Source organism: Microcaecilia unicolor, chromosome 4 (genome assembly GCF_901765095.1).
Source record: "Microcaecilia unicolor chromosome 4, aMicUni1.1, whole genome shotgun sequence".
NCBI lineage: Eukaryota > Metazoa > Chordata > Amphibia > Gymnophiona > Siphonopidae > Microcaecilia > Microcaecilia unicolor.
This window is the reverse complement of record NC_044034.1, coordinates 215,523,978-215,548,742: the sequence shown is the minus strand read 5'-3', so window position 1 is coordinate 215,548,742 and position 24,765 is coordinate 215,523,978. Positions and strand designations below refer to the sequence as shown.

Below are 24,765 nucleotides of genomic sequence, written 5' to 3'. Positions count from 1 at the left end.
TTTGGTCCTGGGGAACTGAGTTCAATTCCCACTTCAGGCACAGGCAGCTCCTTGTGACTCTGGGCAAGTCACTTCACCCTCCATTGCCCCATGTAAGCCGCATTGAGACTGTCATGAGTGGGAAAGCGCGGGGTACAAATGTAACAAAAAAAAAAATAGGTGGGAAAATGTGGGATACAAATGCAACAAACAAACAAATAAAATAAATAAATAATTCATTTTCCCATGCTTTTTGGGAATGTCCAAAGGTCCAGGTTTTTTTTTGGACACAGGTGCTTCAATATTCAGGTCAGTAATACCACTCTCAGCCACGTGTTTATTGTTAGATAAGCATGAAGTGTTTTTATTGCAGAGTGAGGGTGGCCGTCTACTCATGCACAAGTCGGCTCTGTTGGGTAAAAAGCCTATTCTTAAGTTTGGACAGTCCCCATCTCACCTTCTTTTTGGGGGTGGCGTATTATGTTGTGCACCAATTACGTTAATGGAGAAACAAAACTGGGCTGTCCTTTAGATGCAATAAACATTTTTTGTCCATTTGGATCCCTATATAAAATTCACTTTCACCTATAGCCCCGGAGCTTGATCCTGAACACTAATTGAGGGGAGGAAGTCTGCATCCTCTGCCTCTGGGTGTTTTCCTTTATTCTCTTTTTCTTTGGGGTAGAAGAAGGGGTGGGGTGGGTTGATATACTTGTTGAGGGACGTTCTTTGCATTGGAGAGGGGCCACAGGAAACAAGGCCCTTCTCTGCTCGATATTTATTTGGAGTAACGTTCTGCCCTGATTCAAATTAATTTGGTCCATTATTGTGTGTTTTTCTTACTATTTGAAAGTTTAATAAAAAGATTTAAACTAAAATGGTTTTGCCTGGGACCTGCAGGGGAGCATGGAGGAAGTGGAACCGCACCCCTCTGGTGGGGCCCCAGAGGTCCGGGCCAATTCACCCAGTGGAACCTAATGAACCCAACTGGGGGGCAGCAGAGCCAACCTCTGTAGTTTATCAGGTCCAGTTCAAGAACTGTGAACCTGGGAGTGGCTGTTAGGCTCAATCTTGCAATGTAGCCATGGCCTGCAAAGCAGGGAACTAAGCCAGGGACCAGAAACTCCAGCCTGAACTACCCACCATCTTCTAGATGTTCCATGAGCACCAGCAGGTTATACTGGTGAATTCACTGGAAAAAGATCAGTTCTCTAACCCCATCTGCTGGTAGGAGGGACTAACACCCACTCTTTCAGAATGGTGCAGCCAAACAAGGAAACGCAGCTTCTGTAGATGGGTTAAAAAAGGGTTTGGACTAATTCCTGGAAGAAAGTCCATAAACCATTAAGGTAGTCCTGGGGAAAGCCACTGCTTATCCTTGAGGTTAGTAGAATGGAATCTATCTACTTTTTGGGATCCTGCTAGGTACTTGTGATGTAGATTAGCCACTGCTGGCAACAGGATGCTGGGCTAGAGGTACCTTTGCTCTGACCCAGTGTCACAATTCTTAAAGGCACTCTACCAACCTTCATTACCGTGCTGTTTCACCATCACTAGCTTCTTCAGGGAGGTCAACAGAACATTGTGAGAATACTGTTGACATCATGCAAAACTGAAGGAGTGGAACGCCGGTACTACCTGAATACTACTGAGCAACAGGACAACCTCATGTTTTGTGCCTACTGATGGACTTTTACTTATGCACTCTACCTCTGCTTTTGGCTGTTTGGCCACACCTTATTACTGCACTGGACATTTGTGCCTTATCCAGTTTTACTGTTTACTAACAAGACAAGTTTGCTGTTTACTAATGTACAGACAGAATGCAGGGCTATTAGATATATAGCTTGTAACAGTAGTTTGCAAGGCCTATACAAGACCAGCTTGCACGTAGCAACGCCATCTGAATAGGCGACCTTGGAGGGTGCTGACACCCCCCTGCATTCCTGAGCCGCACCTTATCTCCTGTGCTAGAAAGGAGCATTGTGTGTGTACAGAATAAGCTGCTAAGTTTCGTTTTTCTTGCCAGTATCATTTCAGTGTTATGACGTGTGTACGTACTGGGACTACAATTTTGTACTGTAAGAACTACAAATGTTTACTGCGCATGACAGGTATGACGTGTAAGGGGCCAAATGCGCAGGCCCAGTAGGGAAGTATAAATGTAAGCGTCAGATGATTTATGACACACAGTGTCCCGAGGCTACTCGGTGCTGTTCACTTGCTAGCAATAAAGTTGCCTTGTTTGGAACCAAAATTTGCCTTTCGTCTCCTGATTTCCCACCTGTTTCATTGGCGACCCAGATGGGACAGAAGTAGAAAGGGGAATCGGATTATATTCTTCCCCTCCCCCACTGCAGTCGGATCGGGTCATCGATTCCCACCCGAGGAGGTGGTGAGTGGCCACCGCTGATTTCAGCGTCCATCTCCCGGAGGAGGGCCGATCCACTCCGCCTGACTGTAGAGGGGGCTGTGTGGTTCCGACAAGGCACCTTTTTCCATTTCAGGGAGAAGCGCACGACGGCGCGGCCTGCGACCCCGGCGGACAGGCGAGTATACTCTACGTAGTGACCGGCCCAGTAAGGACCGAAGAAGAGGCGTGATCACCCTCTTTTAGCCAGTGACTAATACGGACTATTGGTATCCGACTAGGTCCCGAAACTCACTAGGCTCCGGCGACGAAACCGAGCGGCGAACGAACGGGGGGGTTTCTTGTGGCGTATGAAAGTGTGTGAGTGGGCTTGCAGTTCCAGGCCGGGCGACCGCGTCCTGGTCAGGCCGAGTGTTGACCCTTCTGTGTCTGGTGGAACGAGACCCCTTACTCCTCCACCTCCCTTTTCCCCCTTTTGTCCGTCACCTGTCCTTTGGCACTCAGGTTAGGATGGGCGGGGGTGGGTCTTCACCGTTAGATTTAATGACGGAACACTTTAGCGAAGTGTTCGACCTAGATAAATGTAGCAGGGCCGGGATGATACAGAGATGTCAATTTATGTGGCCAGGGCTAGGAATTGCTGGATGGCCCCCGGAAGGGTCATTCGAGTATGAAAAAGTGGCGGCGGTCATGAATATTGTTATAATTGAGGGAAACCCCGGCTGTCCCGAGGACATTCCATACATAGAAGCGTGGTTGGATGTAGTCCGGGATCCGCCGGCTTGGGCCCAACGGAAGGTAGAAAAGGCCGCCCTTATGTTGGTAAAGCAGAGAAAAGGCCGGAAAACCAAACTTAGAACCCTGCCGACCCATGCCTTCGCTCTCCAAAGCTCGGCAACCGCTGCCGTCCCGAAGGCCGCAGGGACCGCCCCCATACGGCCTACCGCCCCTAGCACTGAAGCCACTGAGACCACGCCCCCTGCTACCAGAGTCAAGGCAGGAACTACGCCCAGTACTACCAACACACTTTCTAGGAAAAAACCCCCGAAGAAAACCGCAGGGAAAGTTCAGGGTTCGGCCGAGAAGAAGCCTCCAAAAGCCCCGATACTTGCTACGGCGGAGGCATACGAAGACGACATTGCGCCGCCGCCCTATGCTCCTATGTACCCTGACCTTACGGGCCTAGCAGAAGGCCCCGCTGACGCCGAGACTTCCGGGTCAGAATCGGATGCCGGGGAGACGTCCCACCCAGCCTCACCTGAGTCACCTGGCCTCGCAACCACACGGAAGAGTACACGGGTTGTGAAGAACATTACTCGGTTCCCCCAATCGAGTCCGCAACAGGCCCTTCCGTCCAGCCGAAAAGGGGGAACCTCTCACTTATTCCCAGTCCGACAGTCCACCACCTATACCCCTAACCCGGCAGAGGGGGGGGGCCAGCCCATCGAATCAACAGTCTATAGTCACGTTCCCTTCTCAAGTGCCGATTTGTATAACTGGAAATTCCATGGGCCGTCCTACGACCAGAAACCCGAGCAGCTGATAGAGCTGGTGGAAGGCATTATATACAGCTACAATCCAACTTGGGCCGACCTTAGGCAGTTGAGCGCCCACATCCTGACCTCTGAAGAACGCCGCCTTTTACAACAAAATATGGAGCAAGCCATCCGGGATGCGAATCCGGCCCATGCCAATTTACAGAACCTACTAGAAACGGAGGCGCCCATCGCTGCCCCCACGTGGGATTACCGAACCGCCGAAGGCCAAACCTTTATCCGCCGATACCAACAGGCGTACCTGGCCGCCTTAAAGAAGGGGAAGCAGAAGGTTACCAACATGGGAAAAATCCACAGTGTAGTCCAACAAAAGGACGAGAGTCCGGGGGACTTCCTTGAACGACTTATGGAAGCATTCAGAAGGCACAGCCCGATAAATCCCGAAGACCCTAAGAACCTCCCAACCGTGGTTATGAGTTTTGTTAGCCAGTCAGCACCGGATATACGAAGAAAGCTACAGAGAACGGAGGGGTTCGAAGGGATGAGCCTAAGCCAACTGAAAGCTATAGCTGATCGCGTATTCGGATATCGCGACCAGGAGGAGAAGGTGGAGGCCCGGAAGGAATCGACCAGACGGATGCGGGAGAAGGCAGATGTGTTGGCTACGGTGCTGGAAGAACGAATGAGGTCTAGACCAAAGGGGAGGGGCAGGAGAACAAGAGGAACGCGGTCCCCCATAGGGCGTAACCAGTGTGCAAATTGCCGACAAGAAGGACACTGGTGGGCTGATTGTCCAGAGGAGATACGGGACAACCCGAGAGAAGAGGAATCATGGGACCGGCAGAGAGAGGAGGAGACCGGCGACCGTACGGGGGCCCCTAGGCGAGGCCGTGGGAGGGGCCGAAGAGAGAGAGGACGGGATGACCGGAGGGAATGGCAGATGGCTGTGGACGCTACCCGAGACGGCACAGCATGAAGAAACCGGGAGGGCAGAGTCCCCACTGACCCTCTGGTGGAAATTCGGGTGGGGACAGAATCTATGAAGGCCTTACTAGACACAGGGGCCCAGCGATCTGTTATCACCACTGCCATAGCCCCAGCCACGAAAGAAACTATACCAATTGTGGGAGCCTCCGGGAAATCCCTTGCGGCCCCCCTCCTCAAAGAGCGCCAAGTCCAGATCGGAGGGACGATGGTGTCCCATCAGTTCATACACATCCCTGGATGCCCGGTCCCCTTGATTGGTCGAGACCTACTCTGTAAGCTCCAGGCCACCTTGAAGTTCAAGACTACGGGTGAAGTGGAAGCTCGCTTTGAAGATCGGCCAGTGACACTTATCTGTCCAGTAAGAGAAGAATGGAGACTACACGTTCCCCCAACTGTAGGACCCGGCGACTGCCGTTACGACCAGAACACCCCTTTCGCCCAGCAGAGGCGAGCCATAATGGATGAAGTGCCTGATGTATGGGCAGAATTGAACCCCGGCGGACTGGCCGTTAACGCTATCCCCATCTGGATTGAGCTCAAACCAAATGCTCAAGTTGTCAACCAAGGACAATACCACATCCCCTATGCAGCCCGGCATAGTATGCATACACATCTACAGAAACTCCTTCAACAGGGAGTCCTTAAACCAATCAGATCCGCATGGAACACCCCATTGTTGCCCGTTAAGAAACCAGGAACATCCGAGTACAGACCCGTCCAGGACCTGAGGAAAGTCAACAACCAGGTAGCCGACATAGTTGCCCTCGTACCAAATCCATACTCCATCCTAGCCCAAGTGCCATCTCAGACCAAGTGGTACAGTGTCATTGATTTGAAGGACGCCTTCTTTTCCATCCCTCTTGCTGTCGACAGCCAAAAGTTGTTTGCCTTCACGTGGGAAGACTTGCAGACGGGAACCAAGCAGCAATATACATGGACCCGTCTTCCCCAGGGGTTCAAGAACTCGCCTACCCTCTTCGGCGACCAACTCGCCCAGGACCTGAAGACGTATCAGGACGAGTATGGGCCGGTCGTCCAATACGTGGATGACCTGTTGGTGGCCCGTGAAACGTACACCGAATGTGCTGAAGCTACACTCTACCTCTTGAAGACCCTGGAAGCCCAGGGGTACCGGGCCAGTCGCAAGAAGGCGCAGATATGCGAGATCGAAGTCGAGTATCTGGGGTTTCGCCTCCGAGAAGGAACCCGAAGGCTCGGTATCCCCCGAACCCAAGCCATCCGCAACCAACCCACTCCTGCAAATAAGAAGGAACTACGGGCACTCCTCGGAGCCGCTGGATATTGCCGCATTTGGATTATCAATTTTGCCATCCTGACCCACAGTTTGTACGCCAAACTGAAAGGACCTGAACTCGAGGGCCAAAATCTCCAGTGGGAGAAACACGAACTGAAAGCCCTTCAGGACCTCAAGGAGGCCCTTGTGGCCCCACCAGCGCTCGGACTGCCAGATGTGACTAAGCCGTTCTACTTGTTCATCGACGAAAAGAAGGGATTGGCACTTGGAGTCCTTACCCAACTGGTCGGTACCTGGCAACGCCCTGTAGCATACCTCTCCAAGAGCATGGACAACGTGGCACGAGGATGGCCGGGCTGCGTACGAAGCATTGCTGCTGCTTGTCTCCTGATACACGAGGCCAATAAACTCACATTCGGCCAAACACTTTTTGTGACCACACCCCACACCATCCGCGGCCTACTCGAGAGCCACGGACCCAGATGGATGACCAACTCCCGATTGGTCAAATACCAAGCCCTCCTGTGCGAAAATCCGGAGGTGCGGATCCTGGACACGACCAACCTCAATCCTGCCACCCTCCTTCCGGCCCCTGAACCACCACTCCACGACTGTGAAGAGGTAATGGCCACTGTGCACTCGAGCAGACCTGACCTGAAGGATCAACCCTGGCAAGGGGGCATCACCCTTTTTACCGATGGAAGCAGCCAGGTGATAGAGGGAATTCGAAGAGCTGGCTATGCGGTGGTATCTGAGGACCATGTGATCGAGGCTATGGCTCTGACACCCGGAACATCAGCCCAGAAAGCGGAGCTAATCGCCCTCACCAGAGCCCTCCTGTGGGCTGAAGGGAAAGTTGTCAACATTTACACCGACTCCAAATACGCTTTCCTCACCCTCCAGGTGCACGGAGCCTTGTACAAGGAGAGGGGATTTCTGACAGCTGAAGGGAAAGGACTTGCAAATGCCGCTGAGATCTGCCAATTACTCGAGTCGGTATGGAAGCCGAAGAAGGTGGCTGTGATGCACTGCAGGGCCCACACTGGAAGAACGGACCCTATCGCCCGGGGAAATCAGCGGGCGGACGACGCTGCAAAAAGGGCAAGTCAGCTCCCCTACTCCTCTCACCCTCCTGACCCCGTGCTCGTCGTCCAGCTCCCTACGGAGACCCCTATTTACACCCCCCAAGAAACGGAATGGGCCCAACAAGAGGGTCTACAGTCACGCAATGGCTGGTGGATACTACAGGATGGGCGCATATGGATACCCGAAGCCTTGGCCTGGACGGTGGCCAAGGAGGCTCACGACCGCACCCACCTGGGAAGGGACGCCCTGGGGCGCTTACTTGAGAAGACCTACTACATCAACAAACTATCCCTGTGGACCAAAAACGCTTCCAGCCGATGCGCGACTTGTGCCCGGAACAACCCTCGAACGGGGCCCGGCCCTATGCCAGGACATGTTCTCCGAGGCACCAGCCCTTTCCACGTGTGCCAGATTGACTTCACACACATGCCCCCGGCGCGCGGCTACAAAGCTATCCTCGTCGCCGTGTGTACCTACACCGGATGGATTGAAGCCCAGCCTACTAGAACGGAAATGGCTAAAGAAGTTACCTCCCTACTGCTTCATCAAATCCTACCCAGATACGGCCTCCCCAAGCAAATAAACTCTGACAACGGTCCCGCCTTCGCTAGCGAAGTAACACAACAGCTCAGTACCAGACTGGGCCTCGATTGGAAGTTGCATTGTGCCTGGAGACCCCAAAGCAGTGGAGTAGTGGAGAGGGCTAACCGATCCCTGAAGAACCAGCTAGCCAAGCTATGCCAAGAAGCAAAAGCCAAATGGCCCGACCTGCTTCCACTGGCCTTGCTGCATCTTAGGTGTACCCCCAAGGCTACCGGCCTTACTCCCTACGAGATGATGTATGCTAGGCCACCACCACTACCCTCCTTTCCCGACTCCTTGCAGATACAGGGTGAGAGTTCCTTAGTGAAACAGATGAGAGCCTTACACCAGGTAGTGCAAGACATCCAGCAGTACACTGAAAGAGTAGCTCCCTTGGTCCTCACCAATCCTACGCACAGGTTCAGGGTGGGAGACGAGGTCTGGGTAAAAGAGTGGGATGAATCTGACTGCCTAAAGCCAAAATGGAAGGGGCCCTCCCTTGTTCTCCTAACGACCTCCACCGCTGTTAAAATTGCAGGAAGCCCAGTGTGGATACATTGGACCCGATTGAAGCCTGCTGCTCCCACTAGCAGCTCCCTGAAGCGTTGGACTGCGCACCAACATCCTGACGCTCCATTACGGCTGACTCTAAGAAAGACGTGAACCACCAGATTCATGCCTGCCCAGCAACAGGAACTCAGTTTCTGGACCCACTGCGTTTTTGGCTCTCTCTTTATCGCAGCCATAATCGTGGGCCTTATCATCTTCTTGCTGCAAAGGCTCGGATACCTTCCACCGCATATATGATGCTGAGCCTACTACTCCTCCTTTGCTCAGTCCCGAGCTATTACCCCTTGAGCCAGAACTGTACTGAATGTTTGCGCCTCGTGCGCCACCGTATAGAGGGAGGATATCACCTAGTCACTACCCTCATTCACCAGACGCAGCCCCCGGAAGGCGATTGCCAGTTTCTCCCGACTTGTGCCCTCATCACTCCGAATGGCCTCCAACAGTTCCACAGATGCCTCCAAGGAAATCTCACTATCTGCCACAGCCCTACCAAACCAAGATACTACAATGTCACCCTCAGCGTAGGACTCCCTGCGTATGTGGCCGGACCTCCGGGAGTCGAGGGAGATGGCATTCTGTATTATATTAATTCCACTCGTATCCTTGTCGGTGGCATCCAAACTGTAGCAACCCTCACCTTCGACGTCTGTGCCGCCATGGACAAGCACCCTTGGTCTCGCAAGTGTGGTAGCCAGAGTTGGCGAGAGGCATACGTTAAGGACCACAAGTATGTCTGCCCCTTCAGTCCAGACATGAGATGCTGCTCCCCGTGGGTGTGGCTCCCATGCGCCGGCGACACTCGAGCCTCGGGCTGGGACCGAGTATGTGCTTATACGGGAGGAGGATATGCCGGATGCGCCGGCCTGGGCGAATTTCGTCGAGGTTCTGGTAACTATGTGTCCCTAGACTGGCCCATCCGAGGACACGACATGCCCTGGAGAGGAACGTGGGGCCTCGGCATTGACGGCGGAGGAATGGATCCGTTGACATATATTACCATATATCAGAGTCTCGAAACGAAGCCTCCTACGCACTACCAGACTACTGTTGTCGGCTACCAAGACGTATTTGATGAAATTGCTCGTGCTGAGCAGACCGAGACTAAATTCCCCATTTTCCCAGAAGCCCGAAATATGTTCCTCAATTTGGCTGAAAACATCGCCCTCTCCCTCGGAATTGCCAACTGTTTCGTCTGTGGAGGCACCGACATGGGTGAACAATGGCCCTGGGAAGCGAGAGAGATCCGACAACACACATGGGATGCACTCAACACCACTAACATTACCTTTCCCCAACGGCCGAAGCCGTATGAATGGGCCCTGAGAACAAATATCATAGGTACCCTCTGCGCTAGTCGAGCGCCATCGAAGCGTTACTCTGTACCAGTGGGAGACTCTGCTTGTACGGGGGTTCTTCAGTATAATGGCAGCCGGACGACCTGGTGGCAAACGGACAACCTGCCCGCCCCGGAGCCTATCTGGACAGAACCCACCTTGAACATGACATGGACATACGGAGGGAACGCTTCCCTCAAGTGGGTAGCCCCGGCGGGCTACTACTATATCTGCGGACGCAGGGCCTATGAACAACTCCCGACTCGCTGGTACGGTACCTGCCTCTTGGGCACGGTCCGACCTAGTTTTTTCCTTCTGCCCATACAAGTCGGCGAAACTTTGGGAATCCCCCTATACGTGGAAAAGGGGCCTGATAACCCTACCCGACGAAAACGGTCTTTCCCAATCATCAAGCCCAAAGTCCAGATTGGAGACTGGAAGGACAACGAGTGGCCGCCTGAACGTATCATTCACTACTATGGACCGGCCACATGGGCTGAAGATGGTACATACGGGTACCGCACCCCTATCTACATGCTAAATCGCATTATTCGCCTACAGGCCGTACTCGAAATCCTCACTAACGATTCTGCCCTGGCCCTCAATATCCTAGCTCGACAGAACACTAAGCTCATTACCGCCGTCTACCAAAATCGCTTGGCTCTTGACTACCTCTTAGCCCAGGAGGGCGGGGTGTGTGGCAAGTTTAACCTCAGTAATTGCTGCTTACAGATTGATGACCAGAGCCATGTCATCAGGGAGATAACTGACCGGATGGTCAAACTAGCCCACGTCCCCGTCCAGACCTGGAACAGTGCGTGGGATTGGACTTCCTCCCTCACCAGCTGGCTCCCAACCTCCGGGAGCCTGCAAGGCCTCCTCGTCATGGGTGGCCTGTTCTTGCTGTCTTGCCTAATAATACCTTTGTCTCTCCCCTTAGTTTTCAGGTGTCTCCGCTCCACCATGGAAAGCATCGCTGACCGCCGTGCTGCTGCCCAACTTATGGCTCTCCAGATGTACTCCCCCATTCCCCAGTCTGATGAAGCTGACGATGAAGCACCTTGTGGCTGATGTGCACTTTGAACCCCCTGAGTCACTCAATGGGCCATCACCCTTGTGCCAGCAAAAGACCGGCTACAAAGGGGGGGGGATTCCACTAGGGGCCCTCCGTCTCAACCCCGGCGAAGCAACCAACGGCTGCGCAAGGGCTTAGGGCTCGCTTGTTGCCTCCCTCGCTAACTATCCTTGTCCTTTCTTTCCTTTTTAGGGTTCATGGAGGTGATACTCTCCACCAGAATGGATGTTCAAGTATCAAAAGGGGGGAATGAAGGAGTGGAACGCCGGTACTACCTGAATACTACTGAGCAACAGGACAACCTCATGTTTTGTGCCTACTGATGGACTTTTACTTATGCACTCTACCTCTGCTTTTGGCTGTTTGGCCACACCTTATTACTGCACTGGACATTTGTGCCTTATCCAGTTTTACTGTTTACTAACAAGACAAGTTTGCTGTTTACTAATGTACAGACAGAATGCAGGGCTATTAGATATATAGCTTGTAACAGTAGTTTGCAAGGCCTATACAAGACCAGCTTGCACGTAGCAACGCCATCTGAATAGGCGACCTTGGAGGGTGCTGACACCCCCCTGCATTCCTGAGCCGCACCTTATCTCCTGTGCTAGAAAGGAGCATTGTGTGTGTACAGAATAAGCTGCTAAGTTTCGTTTTTCTTGCCAGTATCATTTCAGTGTTATGACGTGTGTACGTACTGGGACTACAATTTTGTACTGTAAGAACTACAAATGTTTACTGCGCATGACAGGTATGACGTGTAAGGGGCCAAATGCGCAGGCCCAGTAGGGAAGTATAAATGTAAGCGTCAGATGATTTATGACACACAGTGTCCCGAGGCTACTCGGTGCTGTTCACTTGCTAGCAATAAAGTTGCCTTGTTTGGAACCAAAATTTGCCTTTCGTCTCCTGATTTCCCACCTGTTTCAAAACCACCAGCAATCATCTATAACCTTTCTAAATACTCTGTTTCCATATGTCAGTTGAGTATTATTTACGAAAGTCCACTTCAAAAATTTTTTTTTATTTTTAAAAGGAGATTTGAGGCAAGCAGTACATTATGTAGAACTTCCTGTGAAATGTATAATCATCTCCACAGCCCAGCACAAAACTTCATCCCTCCCCGCTGTCCCCCATAGCCTGACTGACCAGATCTTAAACAATTTACAGAACTGTAGCCAGTCTCTCTATCCCCTAACCTCATGCTGCTGCCTCTCCTATCCAGATCAGTTACCTCAGAGATGGTGTTACTTAGAAGGTTTCTACATTGTTGCAGAATACAGCAACAGAGATCGTATTAAGAAACAATGGAAGAGGGATTACCTTTTTTTCTTCCCCAGTCACTTTGCACTGACTCCCTATTGAGCGAAAGTTTCTTAAATTCCTTAAAGGTAATCAATAGAAATCAAACAAAATAAAACATGGAAAATAAAATAAAATTATACCTTTTTTATTGGACATAACTTAATACCACCGTATCTGCTCTGACCCAGGGGACAGAGACAGACACCTTAAAAGCCTGACTGCATCCTTCAAACAGAAAGGCTACAACCCCAAAATAATCTCCAAGAATATTGCCTCCTCCCTCAAAACACCCAGGGAAAATCTGCTACAGTACAAGGAGAAAAAAGCCACAGACAGAATCCCCCTTGTAGTGACATACAACCCAGAGCTGGAGAAACTGAGGAAAATCATAAGAGATCTACAACCTATACTCCAGGAGGATGAATTACTGAAAGAGATATTCCCATCCCCACCAGTACTGGCCTTCCAACAGCCACCCAACTTAAAACACAAGCTAAATCAGAAGTAAACTCCCAACAAAGACTGAAAAGGAACAGAAGGGCACACTTCCCTGTAATTTATCCAGCTGCAAGCTATGCCAAAACATTTCACAGGACCCCACAGTCATTCACAAAGGAAAGATATTCAACATAAAGGAATCTTTCACTTGCTCATCTTCCAATGTGGTATATATCATTCAGTGTAAAAAATTTAACGAAGGATGCTATATTGGAGAAACAGGCCAGATGCTTAAAAAAATATTCAATTTACATAGACATCACATGAACAATACTGGTGCCACTAGGGCTCCCACCCCTGTTGGTCAGCACTTTACAGGACCAGGACACTGTACCAGTGATTTCACAGTGAGAATTCTGAAAGGTAACTTTAAAACAATACAGGAATGTAAGATCTTTGAAGTCAGAATGATTGAATATTTTGACACCCAACAGACAGGACTTAACAAGGATCTGGGTTTTCTAGCCCATTATAAACTATAAAAGTTGTATTTCTCTGTTTATCACCCTCCCCTCAACTACCCACACCCATCCTGTTAGACTATCAATTGAATGCTTTGATGTCCCCATGCATACCTCCCACCCACCCTGTTAGACTGTCAATGAAAGGCTTGGATGCTTCACTTATATATACTGTCAGCTAGCACATTTGCTTATTTCCGATCTGACGAAGAAGGGCAACCTTCGAAAGCTAATCAAGAAATGTATTAAGTTAAATCTGAAAACTTTGAAAACTATACCAGGAATCAAAATTTACATTTTATTAATTTTCCCTTTATAGCTATGATAAAACCTGGAGATATGTTGAAGAGATACTTAATGGAGAACTTATGTATACCTGAGAACAATTTACCACCATTTTCAAAGGTCTTTTATCTTCCTCAAAAAATTCCAGAAACAAATGTACAACAGACTTTGGATATCTCAGCCTTTCTTGAGACTTCAGATACTCAGCAGGCCACACCAGCAACTTTGGTCGCGACTGTGGCCTTAATTCCTGATAAGCAATGGCTTTTTCAGATGTTTTTTAAGCATCGAGAGAAACCATTCCTTGGTTTGAAGATTTCCCTGTTTCCAGACTTCTCAAGAGAGACACAAAAGAAAAGGAGACAATTTCTCATAATGAAATCGGCTGTTGTTCAAGCAGGGGGATCCTTTTTTTTGAGGTACCCCTGGCAAGTGTATTGTTAGACTTGATAATGTTAAATATTCCTTTACCGACCCATCTCAGCTATCCAAACTAATTGCTTCTTAGTTAACAGCTGGACCAACATAATATATTTCACCAGAATCCTTCGCGAATAGCAATTTTCCTTTGATTTTTTGCCTTAAATAGATTCCTCTAGTTTAAGTTTTGGAATCCTTATGAGGACTTGCGTGAATTTCCTATTTTGATGATAGAATCATGATTTTTCCTTTTTTCTTTTAAGATATATGTATATCACTTTCTTTCAAGACTGTATGCTTGAAAAATTATTGTAAAATTATAAACAAAAAATAAAAAAAATAAAGAAATGTATTAAGTTATGTCCAATAAAAAAGGTATCATCTTATTTTATTTTCCATGTTTTATTTTGTTTGATTTCTATTGATTACCTTTAAGAGTGGACTAACACGGCTACCACAGCTCTCTACTTAAATTCGTTAAGAATTTCCAGTTCTCTAAGTGTACTACTTTTGCAAACAAGACGCTGATACAACTGACAGATATGAAATTAACTTGCTACCTTTTTTGCCTGGTTTGCTACAATAGCAACATTCTGTGACCTTGATATAAGTAGGCTCCACCACGTACAAGCATATGACTCCTGAAGCAGGTGGTTATCTGCCGAAACACAGCCGTGTCATTAGTCAACTCTCTCTCGAATTGATAAAAAACACCCTAATCAGGATGAATATTACCACCTGTGCTCTAGATCCTATTCCTTCTACAGGTCTTCTTCCTACAGTCCAATGTATCTCCTGGTCCCTGAGGGATACTTGCCCATACCTTAAGCAGGCAATTGTTCAAAGCATTGCTTTCAAAATCTGCACTCTGGTTCACAAAATTATCTATGGTAAAGCCCTGGGATACATGACAGACTTGATCGACCTACCAACTAGAAACACATCCGAATCAACACGGACGTACCCAAATCTGCACTACCCAAGCTGCAAAGGACTCAAATACAAATCAACTTACGCATCCAGCTTCTCCTACATGAGCACACAACTGTGGAACGCATTACCAAAAACCTTGAAAACTACGTACGACCACCTAAACTTCCGGAAAAAACTAAAAACTAACCTGTTTAAAAAGGCATACCTTACCAATCCAACATCAATGCCTGATCTCTGCAAAACAACAAAACTAAAGTGCGTAATGGACATAACACAACTCTTCCGCTGTACGATTCCCTAATGTGGCTGTGCCACATGAACTTTATCTTACCACATCATCACTTTGTATTTGTTTACACTGGAGTCTACAAACGCCTCTCCGGTACTATGTAAGCCACACTGAGCCTACAAATAGGTGGGAAAATGTGGGATACAAATGTAACAAATAAATAAAACCTGTGCTAAAAAAATCCCTCTTTAGATTCGTCAATTCCAGGAAACTGTCGTCTTATTTCCAAGCTTCCTTTTCTAGCGAAACTCATTGAAAAATTAGTTTTTCTTCAGTTGCAGTTACACCTAGAGGCTTCATTAATCCTGCATCCCAGTCAATCGGGGTTTCGTATGGGATTTAGCATGGAAACAGTTTTAAACTTCCCTGCTGAATGAAATTTATCAGAAACTTGAAGGCTATATTGCATTAGCTGTTTTGATAGACCTGTCAGCTGCATTTGATATAATCGATTATAAGGTTCTATTATAACGTCTTTTGTCTGTTGGAATATCTGACAGTCCTTGAATACTTTACATCAAGGCTGAACGTTTAAAATTTCTTCCCCATAAGGCTAATCAAGGTCCTTCCCATCCTGTGGAGTGCCACTGGGGTCAATTTTATCTCCAATACTTTTTAACATCTGAGTCCATTAGCTACACTCATTCAGTCCTTTAGTCTTGGTACTTACTTTTATGCAGCTGATATTTTAATAACTCATTATACCACTAGGCTTAAGCCTGATCTATCACTCCTTCAGAACTGCCTAAATAGTGTATCGTGTTTGTTGAAGAATCATTTTATAGTCCTCAACCCTCACAAAACTATGGCCTGTTGGAAAAGACAAAAAGAAAGAAAGAAAGAAAAATTTAAGCCTGTAAAATGTGCTGGATATTTTCCTGACTTAATTATGTCCTGAAGCGTTTTTCTTCTTTTTGGCAAGAAGTAGTGTTTCTTTGCTGTAAAGCTCTTACAGGGAACTGAATGTTCTTTTCTTTAGTTTAACACAATAAGAAAGCAAGCAGTGATATATTTTTGAAATCTTGTTGACTGGGCTCTAATTGGCCCAGGAGCTCATTTCCTTTAGAGTGTACTGGTTTTTCCTCCAGTCTTAGCTAGGAAGAAAAGCGAGCAGGATCTCTTTGCTAAGGCCCTGTGATCAGTTAAAGTTGATAATCTGTGAACAGCATATTTTCTGATCTTCCCAGGTACTTTTTAGTAAGTAAACAAATGTTTTGTTAGTGTTATAATTGATCCATATTTCAATTACCTGTTATTGTTTGCTGATTGTGCTTTTGTTTGTTCCACTGTTCAATTTTTAAGACAATAAACAATATTTAGTTTATTGCCCCTCTGTCTGGACTGATAAAGAATCCTGGTGGTTTGTGTATTGGGTCTATGAGTGCTTTCTGGGAACTGTGGGACCACTAGGAGTGTGGCAAAATAACCTAGAAATCACTGGGATAATTTGAGAGTGGGAGACTCACCCAGAAGCAGTTGTGACCCAGTAGGTGGGAGGAGGGTGCTAGTGTAGAGCACAAGCAGCAGGTACAGGCAGACCTAAGCTGTGCTGGGGGATAGACCCTCTGAGTGGCTGTGGGGTAGCCCCAGGCGGATGGCTAGGTGAAGAAAGAAAGACAGACAGAAAGAAATGTTGGGATTATTGACTTTATTTGGCACACCAACTGAACCGGTATCACAAGTATCTTGGACTGATTCTTATCTTAGTTTTACAGCCCATATTTCCTCTGTACTGAAGAATGGATTTTTTTGCCCTTCTTAAACTAAGATTCACAGAAGGCATCCTTGATTTTGATACCCTACATTCTCCGTTTCATTCCTCTATAGGCTCACGATTAGATTATTGTAGCATCATTTATGCAGGCCTTCCCAAGTTATAAATTAAATGTCTCCACACACTGCAAAATACTGCTGCATGATTGCTCAGTTCTGCTCAATGCAGGGATCATGCCACCCCTCTTCTTATAAGACTTCACTGGCTACCTATTCATTTTCACGTGCAATTCAAAAAATTCTTTCATTGACCTTTAAGAATGTTCATACAGGTATTCCAGAGTACTTGGCAAAACTGATCGTTCTTTATGTTCCTGTTCGCAATCTACATTCTTTGAATGACCTCAGGTTAATTCTTCCTAACTCTAGGCAGGCATATTGGGAGGAAACAAGAAAGAGCCTTTGTGTAATAACCAACTTCATTTAAGAACTTCTCTTTGTAATAAAACTTATTCTGGATCATAGTATAGGGATTTTACCAATAGTAAAAGATGCCCCATGCAGTGAGAGATATAGCAACGTGATTGATCTTGATATGTTTGTGTTCTCATGGTGTTCTCTTCTTTTTACTGATTTTAATCATTTATGTAGATTACTTTGATTTACTTGTTAAAAAAAAGCAATTAAGAAAGTTTTAATAAACATAAAACAAACATTTGAATCTTTTCAATAAACTCTGTGATTGCCACTTTCTGCTTGGATTCCTCTGTATTGGATGGCCATTGTCTAAGTCTCTACTTTGTGACTCTTGTTTACACTTCCGTAGAGATTTCTTTTGTAAACGGGAAGTAAGCATTCAAGAAGTCCACCACAAGAGAAACATTTTAAAACTTTTTTCCCATCAGCATTCATACCGCCTCTGAATCACGCACAAGTGTCTGAACTGCTTGTTATGGATCCGAGGTTTTGAGAAGCTTGCAAGAGAGATCCTTTATCCCTCTGGCCTTAAAAACCACCCCAAAGACAGAGGTTGATGTTTAGAACTTGGCTCCTTAACTGGCTCTTATTGTATGTATATTTTACAGTGTTTGGCATGAACATGTATAAGTTTGTAACATATGTTTGTTATGTCTTATTTATGAGTTTATGGATATTTATTGTAAACCAAATTGAGCGGTCATAGATTAGATTTATCTTTATATAAAACATGCCTATACAGTGGTGGAAATAAGTATTTGATCCCTTGCTGATTTTGTAAGTTTGCCCACTGACAAAGACATGAGCAGCCCATAATTGAAGGGTAGGTTATTGGTAACAGTGAGAGATAGCACATCACAAATTAAATCCGGAAAATCACATTGTGGAAAGTATATGAATTTATTTGCATTCTGCAGAGGGAAATAAGTATTTAATCCCTCTGGCAAACAAGACCTAATACTTGGTGGCAAAACCCTTGTTGGCAAGCACAGCGGTCAGACGTCTTCTGTAGTTGATGATGAGGTTTGCACACATGTCAGGAGGAATTTTGGTCCACTCCTCTTTGCAGATCATCTCTAAATCATTAAGAGTTCTGGGCTGTCGCTTGGCAACTCGCAGCTTCAGCTCCCTCCATAAGTTTTCAATGGGATTAAGGTCTGGTGACTGGCTAGGCCACTCCATGACCCTAATGTGCTTCTTCCTGAGCCACTCCTTTGTTGCCTTGGCTGTATGTTTTGGGTCATTGTCGTGCTGGAAGACCCAGCCACGACCCATTTTTAAGGCCCTGGCGGAGGGAAGGAGGTTGTCACTCAGAATTGTACGGTACATGGCCCCATCCATTCTCCCATTGATGCGGTGAAGTAGTCCTGTGCCCTTAGCAGAGAAACACCCCCAAAACATAACATTTCCACCTCCATGCTTGACAGTGGGGACGGTGTTCTTTGGGTCATAGGCAGCATTTCTCTTCCTCCAAACACGGCGAGTTGAGTTCATGCCAAAGAGCTCAATTTTTGTCTCATCTGACCACAGCACCTTCTCCCAATCACTCTCGGCATCATCCAGGTGTTCACTGGCAAACTTCAGACGGGCCGTCACATGTGCCTTCCGGAGCAGGGGGACCTTGCGGGCACTGCAGGATTGCAATCCGTTATGTCGTAATGTGTTACCAATGGTTTTCGTGGTGACAGTGGTCCCAGCTGCCTTGAGATCATTGACAAGTTCCCCCCTTGTAGTTGTAGGCTGCTTTCTAACCTTCCTCATGATCAAGGATACCCCACGAGGTGAGATTTTGCGTGGAGCCCCAGATCTTTGTCGATTGACAGTCATTTTGTACTTCTTCCATTTTCTTACTATGGCACCAACAGTTGTCTCCTTCTCGCCCAGCGTCTTACTGATGGTTTTGTAGCCTATTCCAGCCTTGTGCAGGTGTATGATCTTGTCCCTGACATCCTTAGACAGCTCCTTGCTCTTGGCCATTTTGTAGAGGTTAGAGTCTGACTGATTCACTGAGTCTGTGGACAGGTGTCTTTCATACAGGTGACCATTGCCGACAGCTGTCTGTCATGCAGGTAACGAGTTGATTTGGAGCATCTACCTGGTCTGTAGGGGCCAGATCTCTTACTGGTTGGTGGGGGATCAAATACTTATTTCCCTCTGCAGAATGCAAATAAATTCATATACTTTCCACAATGTGATTTTCCGGATTTAATTTGTGATGTGCTATCTCTCACTGTTACCAATAACCTACCCTTCAATTATGGGCTGCTCATGTCTTTGTCAGTGGGCAAACTTACAAAATCAGCAAGGGATCAAATACTTATTTCCACCACTGTATACTGCAAAAAGGCCAGCACTTAAACATGCAAATAGTACAAAATCAGTAGTTACATGTATAACACACAGAGTGAAGTCAATCTTTTTGTGCATGTAGATGCCAGAAAAACACAAGCGTACTTTTACATGGTCTTACACATTGAACAAAAGACTCCACATACAGTGAGCTTTTTGTACAATACCTTAGAAACCTTGAACATCCCTTTTTAGACCTGGATATCCTATGCAAAATGGGGTTCTAAATGTATTAATCTGATCAGGTCTTTCCTGATCAAAGGATTCAAGGTAAAACTATCAGTACAGGATAGGATGGAAGGTGCAATACTCACAACACGCTATATCCAATAAGGCGCAGTGAACAGAGGGCACCCATAAGTTGGAAGAGCCTGTGTCGAAGATCACCATGAATGTCTGTGGTGGGGTGCCAATGCTGATCTCTCCATAATATTGAGCCTGGAATGGATAAATGACAAAGTGCAATGATCACAGAGTGTTACAGAGCCCTGACTTACATGGCAGAGAGAAGGAAAAGCAGCTACCCAAGTGCTGTACCCACAGAAGGAGCTTGTCCAGAGAATCTAGCAGTGAACACAGGAACACCGCCAACCTAACACCATCTCAGGTTAGTCAGCCTACGTTCCACCCCAAAGCAGCTGCAGGACAACAAGCTCTAGAGTGTTGGAACGAGGACAAGAAATGGAATTAGGTTGGTACCTCCGGCTTACAACATGTGACTGATTAAGAAAGGGGGGGGGGTAATAAATCACTGAATGACTAGCCCCGTAAAACAAAAGGAGATGGCTGGCACCCAAGCTTGTTTCACTAAAGGACACTGTGCTCTTTATTTCAAGCATAAAATATTCTTAAGCTTCCCACTGCAGGCCTCTGCCATTCCAGGTTTTTACTGACTTTTTATGCCATCAGTATGGCTATGATGTCTTATCTACGCCCCGAGACAGCAATTTTAACATTTCTCCAGCCACCTTTGACTGTGCCTCTACTCTAGCATTTATTTTAGGAGGGAGTTGGAGGGCACAAAAATCTTCTACAAGAAAGGAGGGAGAGTGTGGGTACATACATAAGAACATAAGAGTAGCTTACTGGGTCAGACCAATGATCCATCTAGCACAGTATCCTGTTTCCAACAGTGGCCAACCAGGTCACAAGTACCTGGCAGAAACCCAAATCGTGGCAACATTCCATGCTACCAATCCCAGGACAAGCAGTTGCTTCCCACGTCTGTCTCAATAGCAGACTATGGACCTTTCCTCCAAGAACTTGTCCAAAACTTTTTTAAACCCAGATATGCTAACCGCTGTTACCACATCCTATGGCAAAGCGTTCCAGAGCTTAACTATTTGTTGAATGAAAAAAATATTTCCTCCTATTTGTTTTAAAAGTATTTCCATGTAACTTCCTCAAGTGTCCCCTAGTCTTTGTACTTTTGGAATGAGTAAAAAAAAATCGATTTACTTCTACTCGTTCTACACCACTCTGGATTTTGTAGACCTCAATCATATCTCCCCTCATCCGTCTCTTTTCCAAGCTGAAGAGCCCTAACCTCTTTAGCCTTTCCTCATACGAGAGGCGTTCCATCCCCTTTATCATTTTGGAACAAGTATAAAAATTGATTTACTTCTACTTGAGACATTAACATTTCTGTTAATGTCAGCTACCCAAGAGCCAGAAAAAACATGTTCTAGTGTACCATTCTGAACCCTACCTGGGGATTCCAACATCTTTTCCAGGCTATCCAAAATAAATATTCTAGACAAATATTTGCAATATATGCAAATACCTCATGGAGGATATCCTGAAAAGTCAGGCTGGCTTCTAGGTTCAAAGGACTGGGATTCAACAATAGCCTAGATAAGATGTTGTTCAACAAGAATGGTACAGCATGGAATCTTGCTACTCTTTGGGATTCTGTCAAGTACTTGTGATCTGCATTGGCTACTGTTGGAATCAGGATACTGGGCAAGATGGATGGTTCAAAGAAGAGCGACTAAAATGATTTGCCTCAAAGGACTATTTTATTCCTTATTACTACTACTACTACTACTACTACTATTTAACATTTCTAAAGCGCTACCAGGGTTGTGCAGCGCTGTAAAATTAACAAAGGACAGTCCCTGCTCAAAGGAGCTTACAATCTAAAGGACAAAAAGTGCAGTCAATCAAGATTGAGGCAGTCTAGATTTCCTGGATAGAGGTACAATGGTTAGGTGCCGAAAGCGACATTGAAGAGATGGGCTTTGAGCAAGGATTTGAAGATGGGCAGGGAGGGGGCTTGGCGTATGGGCTCAGGGAATTTATTCCAAGCATAGGGTGAGGCGAGGCAGAATGGGCAGAGCCTGGAGTTGGCGGTGATAGAGAAGGGTACTGAGAGGAGGGATTTGTCCTGTGAGCGGAGGTTACAGGTAGGAGCATAAGGGGAGATGAGGGTAGAGAGGTAGTGAGGGGCTGCAGATTGAGTGCATTTGTAGATTAGTAGGAGAAGCTTGAACTGTATGCAGTACCTGATCGGAAGCCAGTGAAGTGACTTGAGGAGAGGGGTGATATGAGCATATCGGTCTAGGCGGAAGATAAGACGCGCAGCAGAGTTCTGAACGGATTGAAGGGGGGATAGATGGTTAAGTGGGAGGCCAGTGAGGAGTAGGTTGCAGTAGTCAAGGCGAGAGGTAATGAAAGAGTGGATGGTGTGCTCAGAGAGGAAAGGGTGAATTATTATTTTGTACCTTATTTTACACATGTACCCCTCCCTTACCTGACCCTATTTCTTATTGACTTGTAAGGTAAAATTATGTCTTACCTGATAATTTTCTTTCCATTAGTCCCAACAGATCAATCCAGAGACGAGTGGAGTTATGTCCCTCTACCAGCAGGTGGAGATAGAGAGAACTTCAGAGGTTTACTATATGTGGACATGTGCAGCCATCTTAACCTCAGTATTGTCGATACCAAAGCCGTGGAAGCTAAAAGAGAAAACCCAAACTGTACGGCTCTCCTGCCTCCATAAAGCCCATGTAGGCTTCTCCTCCACCGATCCCGTGGGAGGGAAACATCTGCAGCCGTAAACTGCAACACCATGATGTCCTTCTTCCAGTCACCTGATTGTAAGCTCCTTCAGCAGGGACTGTCCCTCTATGTTAAATTGTACAGCGCTGCGAAGCCCTAGTAGCGCTTTAGAAATGTTAAGTAGTAGTAGTAGTAAATGAACTGAAGGAGAAATAAAACAACGGATCCGAACGAGTCAAAAGAATACTCAGCCAAGAACACAAAGGGCGGGCCTCTGGACTGAGAAATAAAATAACGGATCCGAACGAGTCAAAAGAATACTTAGCCAAGAACACAAAGGGCGGGCCTCTGGATTGATCTGTTGGGACTAATGGAAAGACAATTATCAGGTAAGACATAATTGTACCTTCCATAGCGTCCCACAGAACAATCCAGAGACGAGTGGGATGTACCAAAGCAGTCATCCAGTCGGGAGGGACCACAGAAGCGCTGCCAGACCAAACCGTCAGCACTAAGAAGACTCAGCCTGTCAAATCTGAACCAACTCCCGGTTCAGAAAAAAATCTCGAGGACGAGTCCACCGAGAACAGCTGAGAACCACACTCAACCCTTAGAAATAGCAACAAGGCGCATGCTCCTAATAGGACGCGAACGCACCATCTCAGAGGGCATCTCTTATACTCCATAGAGCCGGAGAAAAAAAACCCATTCTCCGGACTTGAACTATGCCCTTCCATCAGAAATGGAACAAGGCCGGACCTCTCTATGAGGTGCATATCTGGAACCCCAGAGGCACCTCCATCAACCGCTCCTGAAGGCAGCACGACAGTCAGAGCCAACAGTGACCGCCACCAAAGGAGCCAGACTCTATGCCCAAAAACCGCTCAATGCACGCCAGGGGACACAGGGTGTAATCTGCAGAGCCCGAGCCGGGCTCCACAAGGCCTGAGGACCAAGATAGAGCACAACCATACAAGACTTGACTCCTTGAGATGGAGCAAAGCCAGACATTGACAAGACTCGACTAGGCTCGATGTCCGGAGACGGAGCAAGACTCGACCAGGCTCGATGTCCGGAGACAGAGCAAATGCCGAGGAGGCCCTACGTCCGGAGACGGAGCAAAGGCCGATGATGCTCCACGTCCGGAGAAGGAGCAAAGGCCGATGAGGCTCCACGTCCGGAGACGGAGCAAAGGCCGATGAGGTTCCACATCCGGAGACGGAGCAAAGGCCGATGAGGCTCCACATCCGGAGACTGAGCAAAAGCCGATGAGGCTCCACGTCCGGAGACGGAGCAAAAGCCGATGAGGCTCCACGTCCGGAGACGGAGCAAAAGCCGATGAGGCTCCACGTCCGGAGACGGAGCAAAAGCCGATGAGGCTCTACGTCCAGCGACGGAGCAAAAGTCGAATTGGGACAACACCCAGAGACGAAGCCAGTCTCGATGAGACCCGACTTCCGGAGACGGAGCAAGGCTCAAGGCAGCATCCAAAGAAAGTCCCTATGTCCGGAGACGGAACCCCTCCCGCCGAGGCTCGACTTCTGTAGATGGAATCCGGTCCGAGAAGGCTCGACGTCCGCAGGCGGAGCAAGGCTCAACGCCTGAAGACTGAGCAGGGCTCGATGCATGTAGACTGAGCCAGACTTGACGCCCAAAGACTGAGCGGTACTCGACGCCCAAAGACTGAACAAGGCTCGACGCCTGCAGACTGAACAAGGCTCGACGACGCAGGCGGAGCAAGGTCCAACGTCCATAGCCAGAGCAAGCCCGGACATCCGTAGATGGATCAAGGCTTAAAACCCGTGGACGGCGCCAGGCTCCATCAGGCCGCACGTCCAGCAAACGAAGCAAAGCCCGAAAAGGAGACAAGCCCTACCAGGCTAAGAGGCAGATGCAGCAACCAAACGTAAAAAAATCTAAATCGTTAAAGTCCCTAACGATTTTAAAATAACGAAAAATGCACCAAAAAAAAAAGTCACACATGCTGAGATCGGTAGTGAAACGTACAATGTATCAAAGAATCACAATACACATCGTTAATCGGCCCCCAAATCATGCGCAGAGCAGCCAAGCGTTATGTTAGCTGCTCTGCGCATGCCACAAACAGTCAAAACACAGTCAAATCGCAAGCACATGGCTCCCAAATAAAAACAAAAATAAAAAAAAAGGGTCGGGAGGGGGCAAGGGCGCTCATCAGGAGCGTCCTGTACAGACGGCCTTGCCCCCCCCCCCGCTGCTCCCCACTTTCCGCCGCTCCCCCCACCCCGAAAAAGCAAAATTCTAGCAGCCCCTGCCCC

General features: G+C 47.5%; 1 protein-coding gene across 1 annotated transcript in view; it reads right to left on the bottom strand.

The window, feature by feature from the left end:
• CTSD (cathepsin D) overlaps positions 1 to 24,765 on the bottom strand; it is a 115,727-nt gene that overhangs the window by 38,086 nt on the left and 52,876 nt on the right. Inside the window, exon 3 of the mRNA XM_030201236.1 lies at positions 19,780 to 19,903. Within this exon, the coding sequence (XP_030057096.1) occupies positions 19,780 to 19,903 (124 nt within the window). The remainder of the gene's footprint in view (positions 1 to 19,779; positions 19,904 to 24,765) is intronic.